The sequence below is a fragment of the Aquarana catesbeiana genome, linkage group LG06 (genome assembly GCF_042186555.1).
Source record: "Aquarana catesbeiana isolate 2022-GZ linkage group LG06, ASM4218655v1, whole genome shotgun sequence".
Taxonomy (NCBI): domain Eukaryota; kingdom Metazoa; phylum Chordata; class Amphibia; order Anura; family Ranidae; genus Aquarana; species Aquarana catesbeiana.
The window spans coordinates 409,772,716-409,785,534 of record NC_133329.1 but is presented as its reverse complement, the minus strand read 5'-3'; the positions used below and the strand labels follow the sequence as shown (position 1 = coordinate 409,785,534).

Below are 12,819 nucleotides of genomic sequence, written 5' to 3'. Positions count from 1 at the left end.
GTGTCTCCGGCAACCCTCCACTGAGATGGATTACAGCAGGAACGGATAGCAATGGAGCCTTTGGCAGGTACTTGGATGGTGGGTGTCAGCATCACCATGACCGAGTGGGCTTCGTGAAGGTCTTAGACATAAATGAGAACACAGGAGCCACATGTCCTCCATAGGTATGAATGTGAGAGGGAGGCTCATGCCCAGGTCACAGTACCACCAATGACATGGTCATACAAGGTGCGGGTTTGGCGCTCCATACTGGAAGGTAGCGATGGTCACTGAAACTATGTGCAATGGTCTAAGATATACTGGACAAATTCCATATAGGGACAAGTATGCAGGACCAGGATGGTAGGGGAGAGGGGGAGGGGCCTCCTAACACCCCGCCCCACTGTATCTACTCCAGTTTATTCAGTGTGCATGGTTGCATGTGGTCATCGGGGTTCACCTCGTCTGCCTCACCCCTCCCTGTCTGTGTGCTGCTCATCACCAGACGGTGCCAGGCTAACCCATATACGGGGAGTCTTTTGTGCCCATTCCTGACTAGACCTGGGCCAAGACACTCCCCATAAAGTAATTTACTTATCACACTGAACACCCTTGATGACAAGAAACTCTAGAAAACATTATAGATCTCTTTCTATAATTGGCTAAATCATTGATTAATGTCCTGCTGAAGTTTTCTCTGGTAAAATTTGCAATGGAAATTTGCAAAATTTGCAAATCAAATTAGAGGGAGGTGAATTGGTCAAATATGTAAAAATGTAGAAAAGTAAAAAAAAAAAAAAAATCAGATTCTGAGGATAGTTTCTTTTCCGGGTACATTCATAATAAATTTTGGTTATTACAGGATGACATAAATTATCGACAAAATATAAATTTACGAAATTGGTTTTGTTGGGTTGTCCTTACCTTAGGGCTAGAACTAATACTGAAAATCTCTTGCAAGTTTTATAGCTTTATTATAATTTCCAGAAGAAGTTCTGGGGCTGGGTGCTCCTCTGTAGAAGTGAAATGTCATATCTGGAATGGTTGGGTTTTTAGGAGTCATCAGTGGTGTCCTTCAGCCCTTGGCTGTGCCAGGTAATTTTAGGTCGAACTATTGGTTCTTGGCGATGGTTGATGCTTTTGGTCAACCCATCGGGTGCCTTCTATATAGGAAGACGAGTAAAAAGACTATTCCCCCTGAAGATCTTACCAGATTGCAGATATTGGCGTCCAAATGTGTCCCTGGCATCCGTCTGATGAGCTGAATACAATAAGGAGGGATTGCGCACATAACCATCGCCATTAATATATAAGTGCCATTGTCATGTCACCATGTGACTAATGCCATTGTAGTGACTGTGACCTGTTGCTTGTAGCTGACAGAGGTGACCCACTTAATAACGGGGACTCCGGTCCTGGAGATGTGTCAGTGGAGCTGGAGAGCAGGTAACTTTACCGCCGGCCCTTGGCGACTAACCGGCCTTTTGTCCCTTCTGGGTAGTGACGTGGGGGACTGGGATTGGCTGCTGTGTTTCTGCGTACTCTGTGAGGTTTAAAAAAAAACCAACCTCTGCTGAAAGTGCTTTAAAGCAGTGGTTCTCAACCTTAGTCCTCAAGTACTCCCAACGGGTCATGTTTTGGGGACTTCCCTTAGATAACATAGCTCTTATCAATACCATGTCATTGATAAAGCAGCTGTGCAAAGTAAAGGAAAACCTGAAAACATGGCCCGTTGGGGCTACTTGAGGACTGAGGTTGAGGACCACTGCTTCCCTCATGATTTCCTGCACTGGGGCCCTGAAGGTTCTAGTTACGCCTCTCCTTGGGGTGATGGAGACTCGTTCAGCAGGGGGGATATCTGGATGTCCTGAGAATGAGAATAATTTCCAATTTAAATCCAAAGTCTCTAAATTCGATTGTTCCTAAAGCTGAGTAAATAAGAAGCGTCGGTACATTAGTCATGTGGATCCACCAAGACGGGGAGAATACACACGGTGTCAGGGAGGTGTCCGGGGGCCCATTCATCACACCGGCGGGCCGAAAATAGCACCTATTGATCAGGAGCCAACCAGCTCTTCACGCAGGAGGGCGTCTGAAATCCATAATTAAAATACCATCGCAAGAAAAATGTGCCTTTCTCCCGCGCAACGGCGGGAAAAAAAAAAAATTCAGCTGCGTTCTACTGCCCAGTTTCTGTCTCTAATTACGCCGTTAGTTAGTCATTAGTTTGAAAAAAGAGAGATGTGAAGTGCGTGAAATTGTATCGTTTTCATGCGCGTTTTTGCTCCGGGAGCCGGGAAAAGAAAATTGTGATTAATCTCGTTTCCACGCCGCCTTGAATGGAGAGGAAATTCTTCCCCGACTCCCTGAGCGGCGGCCAGATTACCCTCCGGGATCAAACTATCACCGCGCTAATCACGTCGGCTTTTATCACGCTCAAAAGATTTTCAAACGTATTTGTTGTTTTTGTTGTATTTGTTGTTTATCGTTTTTTACCAGTCGGTGAGCAATTCAAATCATTTTTTTTTGCTTTGCCATTGTCATTCAATACCATGAATCACGCGGGAGGCTACAAAAAAACCTGATGGGTCGCATATACCGTATATATACGCCGGCTTTGATGTATAGAGCCATAATCTGCCGAAGATTCGAGTAAAAAGCGAAGGCGAGTGCGGTGATTCATCTATGTTTAATGAATAGCTCATCCTTCCAAAAGCCGACAAGATTTGATAAACGGCCCCAGAAGGGTTATTAATTTGTAGCGTTTACGCCGTCCGCCAATCCCGCCGAGAATGTTTATTCCTCTAATGAAACATCCGATATGTATAACAATTATTTTATCCCTCCGGCAACAAAGGGAAAAAACAATTGTCATAAACGGCGGCAGGGAAGGTTTATCGCGAGCCGTGAAATGTGAAAAAAGGCGGTTTATGGCGCTGACAATGGATGGGGAAGGGAGGTGCCGATGAAATATGTTTTTCCTAAATTCGTTTTATCTTTTTTTTTTTTTTTTACAGACTCTCAATAAGAACAATTTGCTTCCAGACGACCGAACCAACTTTTACCCGCTGCAGCAAACCAACGTCTACACCACGACGTACTATCCCAGCACGCTGAGCAAATACGACTTCCGACCCGATTCCTCCCCGGGTAGGACTTTCACCAACAGCTGAGGTTTGGTTTCCCCACCCCGACGGAAAAAAAACCCCAACTTCTCGCTGAGGCTCCATCTCTCTTACCCCACGTCTCACGCTCCATAAACCAACGGCCCAGATCCTTCCACCAACCGAATGAGTCGGGGCAAAGCTCTCAGACCGGACCTGCTGATCCAAACTTTGGCGCGGATGCCGCCGCGCTGGAGGAACGCCTTCCCCACCACCACCACCACCACCCCTCTCTAAGTACACGGCCGGGTGAGGAGTAAATTCCGAGGTCTCTGGATACTTGAAAAGCGAGCAAGCTGCCTCTGCGTAAAAAAAAAAAAGAAAAAAACCCCATCGGAACGTGTAGATTGATTTTTTTTTTTTTTTGGCGATTTGTGGAATCGTTTGACGCGTTCACGTTTGAGTGATTTTTCTTGTAAGCGGAGGAAAAACAAACAAAAAAACAAGGATGTGTTACACTGAATGGCTTCATTGCTTGCATTACCGGCTTCCCGCTCGGCGTGACAGCGAGGCTCCGATCCTGACAGTACTTCTGACGACTCGCGGAACCGACCAACAGCCTCAGCAACCTGTCTACAACAACCCCCCCCCATCGTTCTACTGATGAAAAAAATACAAAAAACGAGGCGGACATAAAAACAAAAACACACAAAAAAAAAAAAACTTTTGGAAAAAGACATGTGGTGCGCATGTCGATGGAATAGGGAGGGTAACGGATTAACATGTAGAGACTCTTCCATACAGCCTCTAACACCGTCTCGGGATTTTAATATTAGGGTTAAGTACTAGCTCCATTAACACGGCCTCCTGCTCCCGGCATGGCAAAAAAAAAAAAAAGACGATCTTCGGCCGGCCCCACGGGGCTCGGTTGGGCCGCACGGTTGGAATTCTGACCTGGGAAATTTTTACATTCAAGTTATGTTCCTCATCGGCACTGGCCTTCGTCCTCTGTCAATTGCTAACGTAACTTTTTTTTTTAATATCAGGGTTTTATGGAAAAAAAATTAAAAATAAACTGAAGGACGCACCGGCACGTTGAGTGCTTGCATGGAGCGGTCTTGAACCCCCGGGAGCAGGTGTTGTCCGTGGCGTGCCGGCCAACCGTTTCAAGAAGCAGCGATGAAGAGGGCCAGCCTTCTGGATCGGTCGCACGCTCTGATGTAATAACTCGTTCTGATTGTACAAAAGACTTGCTCACCATTGGATGTTTTTTTTTTTTGCTCTTGGTTTTGTCCAAGCCGATTTTTTTCCTTTTTTTTTTCTTTTCATGTTTACTAGAATGACGAATGTTGTTGTTATTTTTTATTTTTAGATAATTTTTCTTTTTTTTTTTTTTTTTTATAAATATATATAAAAAAAAAATAACAAAGGCAAAGAATGTCACAAGCATCTTGTCTTCCACACTGTATGTCTGACCCAAAATCTTGGTAAGAAGGAGTTTATGACTTCACGGCGATCGGAAAACCTGCGCTACAGCAATGGATGAAATCCGAGGCCGGTCGTTTGGGATTGGATTCCAAAAAACAGCAGATTTTCCAGTTCTGTAAGGTTGGGGTGGGTTTTTTTTTTTTCTTTCAGTCATTGGGTAGTTGAGAGAGGTGGTGTTAGATTGTGTAGAGTTTTGTCTGATGTGAATGCAGAATTTGTGGACTTTAGATGTTTAGAAATGGTTTTTGGAAAGGGGAAATTAGGGGCAAAAAATCTGCAGCAAAGCAAATGAAATGTTCTTCATTTTGCTGCAGGTGGGTCCTGGTTTTTGATGGCGTTCCGGCAATCCTCCATCTCTTGAAGAACCTCAAGCTCCATCAAGCTTGGTGGTCCTCCAGCTCTTTAAGAACCATGAGAACTACCAACCATGGCGGTCCTCCAGCTCTTGAAGAACCACGAGAATCACAAACCATGGTGGTCCTCCAGGTTTTGGAGAACCACCAACCATGGAAGTCCTCTAGCTCTTGGAGAAACACCAACCATGGTGGTCCTCCAGCTCTTGAAGAACCATGAGAACCACTAACCATGGTGGTCCTCCAGCTCTTGAAGAACCATGGGAAACACAAACCATGGTGGTCCTCCAGCTCTTGAAGAACAATGAGAACCACCTACAATGGTGCTCTTCCAGCTCTTGAAGACCCATGAGAACCACCAAGCTTGGTGGACATTTGGAGATCTTTAAGAGAGAAGATTGCCCAGCGATGGTTTTTAGAGAAACGTTCTGCGCCTTATTTTAAGCGATTGCAGTTTAAATCCATTCAGTGCCTCCTTTATTTCTTATTTAAGGTCGGACGCGGAGGGAGGGGGGGTGGGGGATTTAGGGTTATATAGAGCTGTAGGACCATATGAAGGTGTTTGATATCAAAACAGTTTACCCTGATCAGTCTGTGAGCAGAAGTGTAGTTGGCTCTGGAATAGGATTTCCTTCAACCTGCAGCATGACCAGCTAATAACGCACAGCGTATGCCCGCAATAACGAGGCAGCTCCCCCATTATCACTAGAACACGTCTGTCAGAGGTTGAATTTTGGCCAACGCTCAACACAGGTGTCATTGAGGTGGGTGGTAGTTTTGTCCCTTTAGTGGGGGCAGGGAGGAAGTGGTAGGGTTGTCTCTTCAGTGGGGGCGCAGGGAGGAATCGGGGTGCCCCCTGACTTCTCTGTACAGATAGGAATGTGTTTAATAAAGTTGCTTCCCATCATGTGGGCAACATCCGATTAGGTGACCATTATGTCTTTCTTTTGGGTACCCCCGGCCTCCTCATTATCAGGGGAAATGTAGAGCGACTGGATGGGATTTTTAGGGGTTCTTCTTTTCTCCAGCATGGGGTTGCGTGAGAACATGCATGAACATGGATGGGTGTCTGTAACCGATACGTAATGGATTGGATATAATTATTCACAGAAATCATTCCTACAGTGCTACCCTCCCAACCATAATCACTATCATCATCCATTAACACTATCATCACAAAGAGCTCAATTCAGTATTTACATATAAAAGATACATCCTTAGAAGTGCTCGGGACTGGCATGAGATCAAAGTTGGCATCCTTAGCTCCTATCACAACTGAAACTAAGATGCAAGTTGGCATCCCCAGCACTGCTTTAGACTGGCACTGAGATGTAAGTTGGCACCCCCAGCACTGCTTTGGACTAGCAGTGAGATGTTAGTTGGCATCCCTAGCACTGCTTTGGACTGGCACCGAGATGTAAGTTGGCATCTCTAGCACTGCTTTGGACTGGCACTAAGATGTAAGTTGGCATCCCTAACACTCAGGACTTGTGCTGATTGGATAGGATGCAAGTTGGCATTCCTGGCATTGAGATAAAAGTCTGCATCCCCTGCACTGTTTATGACTGGCACTGAGATGTAAGTCAGTATCCCTAGCACTGCTTAGAACTGGCACAGAAATAAACCTTGGCATTCTTAGCACTGCTTAGAACTGGCACAGAAATAAACCTTGGCATCCTTAGCACTGCTCAGGACTGGCACTGAGATGTAAGTTGGCATCCTTAGCATTGCTCGGGACTGGCACTGAGATGTAAGTTGGCATCCTTAGCACTGCTTGGGACTGGCACTGAGATGTAAGTTGGCATCCTTAGCACTGCTCGGGACTGGCACTGAGATGTAAGTTGGCATCCTTAGCACTACTCGGGACTGGCACTGAGATGTAAGTTGGCCTCCTTAGCACTGCTCGGGACTGGCACTGAGATGTAAGTTGGCCTCCTTAGCACTGCTCGGGACTGGCACTGAGATGTAAGTTGGCATCCTTAGCACTGCTCGGGACTGGCACTGAGATGTAAGTTAGCATCCTTAGCACTGCTGGGGACTGGCACTGAGATGTAAGTTGGCATCCTTAGCACTGCTCGGGACTGGCACTGAGATGTAAGTTGGCATCCTTAGCACTGCTCGGGACTGGCACTGAGATGTAAGTTGGCATCCTTAGCACTGCTCGGGACTGGCACTGAGATGTAAGTTGGCATCCTTAGCACTGCTCGGGACTGGCACTGAGATGTAAGTTGGCATGCTTTGCACTGTTTTGGACTTGTGCTGATTGGATAGGATGTAAGTTGGCATCCCGGGCACTGCTCAGGGCTGGCACTGAGATGTAAGTCAGTATCCCTAGCACTGCTTAGAATGGGTGCAGAAATAGACATTGGCATCCCTAGCACTGCCCAGGACTGGCACTGATTTGTAGGCTAAGGTTCTCAGTTGTCTTTTACCAGTAACATGTCTCTAGCCTAGAATGGCTGCCCATCCTCCCAACCCCACCAGACATTGGCCGTTGCCTTCTGTAAATCAGAGATGCTGGGGATGCCAAACTTTCGGAAACCCTGCAGTGCCCCCCCACCCCCTTTGTCTGCCTCCATTAAGCGGCACATGGGCGGGGCCATACGCTATAGATAGGAAGGACCTGCTTAGACTTCTAGTTCTTCTGAAGGTGAACCCACCACCTTCCCTTTTCATCTCTGTGGTTCTCGGCTCCAGTAATCAGAATTAAGGAGCGCAGGAAACGGTATAATGTGCCGGGGCTGTCGGAGGTAACAGCCGTAACCGCAGACATCCGCGCACGCCGTGCGGAATACAAACGACGCCTGACTCTGACAAATTCATTTTATGCACGAAGTCCAGAAAATCGCTCGCATTCAAATTAAATTTTCCAGCCTCGCCGAACCTTCACTTTCCATCTTCGCGTTTCCATTTGATGCGCGGCGGGGAGAGTCCACCGGCTTCTTCCAGACCGTCGCCATCGGATCTGCAATACAAAACCGGCCCGGAGACCTCCCCCGCCCCGGGAAAATGTCATTCACAGAGACCGCCGGGATGCCTTCAGATGTATTAATATATTAAAACCCTCTAAAATATCAGATTATGGGGAGAGATTCGGCCTGTCGGAGCTCCCGTTCTAACCAATCAGGCGAGGGAACAATTACCCACCATGCCCAGGGACTTTATACTGGATGGGAGTCTTTTTTATCTTCTCTAATTTGTAACAACTTGCCTGAAATATGTTACAATGAGTTCAATAACTCCTCCCCCTCCAACTCCAAGTTCTACAACACTGCCCCCTGCTGGCCCCCTGTCTGCCAGCCCCATACATGTTACAATTCAATCATAGGAGTTCCTTTTTTTTTTTATTCCTTCAGTGATTGTGGACGATTTCTCTTATTATATCCCAATTTTTGCCCAGACCAAATGGATTTGTAAAGGCAGAAAATTGTATCTAAGCAGAGCCTCTTATGTGTTCCTCAAAGATATCAAAATCCAACTACACAAATGTCATACATCGCAGATCCCCCGTCCTTACACATGGCGGCTGCATCTGTGGTTTTTCTTTGTTTTTCTACTACTCAAAAAAAAAAAAAATTCCTGTTGATCCTGCCAGAAATTGAGTCCTTGTAACCTTCTGTGCACTGAACTGAAATCTCCATGTGATGGAGAGGAGGAGAGGGGAGGTGTTCTGTAGTCCACATTAAGAACACAGCCTTAGGGTGGGGACAATGCTGTTCCTCTATAGACCTAGAGATACAGTATAGGGAAGCTTTGTCCCCATAGGACAGGAAGTGTGTTATTGGCAGGATCACCAATTGAAAAATAAAGGAAAAAACCCTAAAAATTACATTATAATATTTTTATTTACATTTTTTTACTAATTAATAGTTGAAATTTACAATGACAATTTTATATTTCACAATTCAATTTCATTAAATTGCAATTTGTTTCAATTTGAAATAATTAAATTAACTTATATAAACATGCTTTATATATATATAGATTACATTTTGTTCTACATTTTCAGATAATGTACATTCATTTCATTTTTTTATTTCAAATTGAAACAAATTGTATTTAAAAGAAATTGAATTGTGAGATATGAAATGTCTATGAAAATGTGAACTATGAATTAGAAAGAAATTGAAATAAAAAAAATAAATACACACACATATATCTATATATATATATATCACCAACATAAAGGAAAAGCCTGAAAAAAAAAAGAAAACGAATGCAGCCACAACATCTGAAGATTGGTAAAATGGAATAAATGACATTTTTGTTCTTGGGGGTTTTTATACACTTTAATTACAATAGAATACAAAGTAATGAATTGTATATATATATATCCCCCCAACCCCCTTAATGTGACACCTAAACCTTAATGTGGAAGTGGGGGGCAATCATACATGTGTGTGCTGAAGTGAGCGGGGGGGGGGGGGGGGGTCATATATATGTATGTGGAAGCGGGGGGGGCCTCATACATTGCCTTGAAAAAGTATTCATACCCCTTGAAATTTCCCACATTTTGTCATGTTACAACCAAAAATGTAAGTGTATTTTATTGGGATTTTATGTGATAGACCAACACAAAGTGTCACATAATTGTGAAGTGGACGGAAAATGATAAATGATACAAATAAATATGTGAAAAGTGTGGGGGGGCATTTGTATTCAGCCCCCTTTACTCTGATACCGCTAAATAAAATCTAGAGGAACCAATTGCCTTCAGATGTCACCTAATTAGTAAAAAGAGTCCACCTGTGTGTCATTTAATCTCAGTATAAATACAGCTGTTCTGCGAAGCCCTCAGAGGTTTGTTAGAGAACCTTAGTGAACAAACAGCATCATGAAGGCCAAGGAACACACCAGACAGGTCAGGGATAAAGTTGTGGAGAAGTATAAAGCAGGGTTAGGTTATAAAAACATCTCCCAAGCTTTGAACATCTCACGGAGCTCTGTTCAATCCATCATTGGAAAATGGAAAGAGTATGGCACAACTGCAAACCTACCAAGACATGGCCGTCCACCTAAACTGACCGGCCGGGCAAGGAGAGCATTCATCAGAGAAGAGCCAAGAGGTCCATGGTAACTCTGGAGGAGCTGCAGAGATCCACAGCTCAGGTGGGAGAATCTGTCCACAGGACAACTATTAGTCGTGTTCTCCACAAATCTGCCCTTTATGGAAGAGTGACAAGAAGAAAGACATTGGTGAAAGAAAGTCATAAGAAGTCCTGTTTGTAGTTTGTGAGAAGCCATGTGGAGGACACAGCAAACATGTGGAAGAAGGTGATCTGGTCAGATGTGACCAAAATTCAACTTTTTGGCCTAAAAGCAAAACGCTATGTGTGGGGAAAACTAACACTGCACATCACCCTGAACACACCATCCCCACTGTGAAACATGGTGGTGGCAGCATCATGTGGTGGGGATGCTTTTCTTCAGCAGGGACAGGGAAGCTGGTCAGAGTTGATGGGAAGATGGAAGACTTGTAGAGAAAGGAGGTTCTACAAAGTATTGACTCCGGGGGGACGCCATACAAATGCCCCCCCCCCCCCCATACTTTTCACATATTTATTTGTATCATTTATCATTTTCCTTCCACTTCACAATTATGTGCCACTTTGTGTTGGTCTATCACATAAAATCCCAATAAATACATTTACGTTTTTTGGTTGTAACATGACAAGATGTGGAGAATTTCAAGGGGTATGAATACTTTTTCAAGGCACTGTATATATGGATGTGGCAGTGGAGGGGGGGCGGGGCAGCATACATGTGTATGTAGAAGGTCGGACTTCTGGGGGTCAGTCTCATGACACAAAATTTATATTCCAAAAGACAAAATGAACTCCTGCAGTGATTGGATGTTTATTGATAACGATGAGTTAATGGGGGGGGAATATTTTTGAATGTTGTGCCCAGATGTCTGTATTGATCTGTGTCTCCATGTCCTGGGTGCCTTATATCACATATATGACCCCTCACCAATCCATCATCATCTCCTCGTGTGCAGATAAAATGACGCTCGTAACGCGCGTTACGCTTCAGTTTATTTTGATTGGCACCCCGGCGCTCCTGTGTTGTACGCGGCGATGCAGGGCAGTGCGTTGCGCCATTTGTGCGCTTTTAGGCCCTTTGAGGCATGTTGGCGGTCCATTTATTTTAAACAGACTTCCTTAACGCAAAGAAAACGCAAAGAAGTAAATGGTCCTTGTGGTGTCACAGACAGTGCTGGTCTCCGGCCAGGAAAGTACAGCTGCCGACAAAACTTTTTTTTGTAGTCCTGGACGGAGCGTCGAAGGGTTAGAACCTGTGGGCCCTCAAGCTGCAGAAGAACTACAAGTCCCATGAGGCATTGCAAGGCTGACAGTTACAAGCACGACTCCCACAGACAGAGGCATGATGGGACTTGTAGTTCTGCAACAGCTGGAGGGCCACTGGGCCAGAGGTTGAGTACCCATGGGTTAGAACCTCTGCTGGGTGCCCTTGGGTGATTTCCCATCACCGAAACAGGAAGTAAGTTGGTATCTCCCCAACGGGGGACCCCATAAAAACCTGACAGTGGTTCTACCTCCTCATAGTCCAAAACTACCTGGACAGGAGGTCATCCCCTTGTGATCCTCCCATTCACATCCCGTTATTCGGGGTGAGTTTTGCTCATTGTGTTCTGCAGCGGGGGGGGGTCAGGAACACTGAGAGTAATAAAGGGAGGAGGAGGCTTTATTAAACTGCATTGTGTGTCATGGCTAGTTTCTTGCTTCTTCTCTGTCCTCTGCCTTAGTGCCGTCGCCTCCTGTAGGACTTCTCAGAGCTGGAGAGTGGAAAACCTTTTTTAAAGTGAACATGTTGGAGGGCTGACAACCAAGGACAGGTCACAGAGGGCCGCCCCACCCGAAACAAGGGGCGCCCCACCCAGAACAAGGGCCGCCCCACCCAGAACAAGGGCCGCCCCACCCAGAACAAGGGCCGCCCCACCCAGAACAAGGGCCGCCCCACCCAAAACAAGGGCCGCCCCTTGGACAGTTTGCAGCATACATGCCTTACATTTCCAGCTGTTCTGTTTTTTTGTTGTTTTTTTTTTTTATGTCAAACGCTCAGATTAGATTGTAAGCTCTTTGGAGCAGGCTCTCCCTAAAACCCAACCGCCGCCTGGTCATCTTATCATCACCACTTCCCTGAGCGTCCTCCAGCTCCTGGATCTGTACACGGACAAACGGACACTCAACAGGAAGAAGAAAAAAAAATGGCCAGCTTGGGAACTGGAGACTAGGAGAACGCCTTTGTGCTCGCCCCGTCCGAACTCTTCACCCCCCCCCCCCCCGCCCCCTTCATTATGCAAAGCTTGCCGTTAATTAGTGGGGCTGTTCGCTGAAGGCTCATCATACCTTCCTATGCAATTGAACTTGCCATGGTACTGTAGAAAAATGTGATGGATTGTAATCACTGCCTTTAGACACTGTGAATTCCTTTTTTTGCTACCCTGTATTTTTTATATATTGTACAAAGTTAAAAAAAAAAATAAAATAAAAAATAAAAAAAGGAGAAAAAAACAAACTTCAGAAATAAATAAAACGTTAAAAAAACAAGAAGAGAAATGAGGAATTGCTTGTGTGATTTTCTCGGTTGGAGAACAAAAAGGACGCGTTGTCGGTAAATGCAAACCCCTAATCCAATGGTGATCTACTACATGAATGTAGAGGGGGGGGGGGGGCATGTGCGGCCCCCGACCTGTCCAGAGGGCTGCACCTAAGTTTAGTTATTATACAGTTCATCAGGAAAATATTCACAGCGCTTCACTTTTTCCACATTTTATTATGTTACAGCCTTATTCCAAAATGGATTAAATTCATAATTTTCCTCAAAATTCTACAAACCATCCCCCATAATGACAACATGTAATACGTTTG

At 45.1% G+C, this 12,819-nt stretch overlaps 1 protein-coding gene across 1 annotated transcript in view; it reads left to right on the top strand.

Moving 5' to 3' along the window:
* Positions 1 to 9,835, top strand: part of SEMA5B (semaphorin 5B) — a 221,771-nt gene extending 211,936 nt beyond the window's left edge. The window contains exon 20 of the mRNA XM_073635242.1: positions 2,997 to 9,835. Within this exon, the coding sequence (XP_073491343.1) occupies positions 2,997 to 3,152 (156 nt within the window). The 3' untranslated portion in view covers positions 3,153 to 9,835. The remainder of the gene's footprint in view (positions 1 to 2,996) is intronic.
* The last annotated feature ends 2,984 nt before the right edge of the window (positions 9,836 to 12,819 follow it).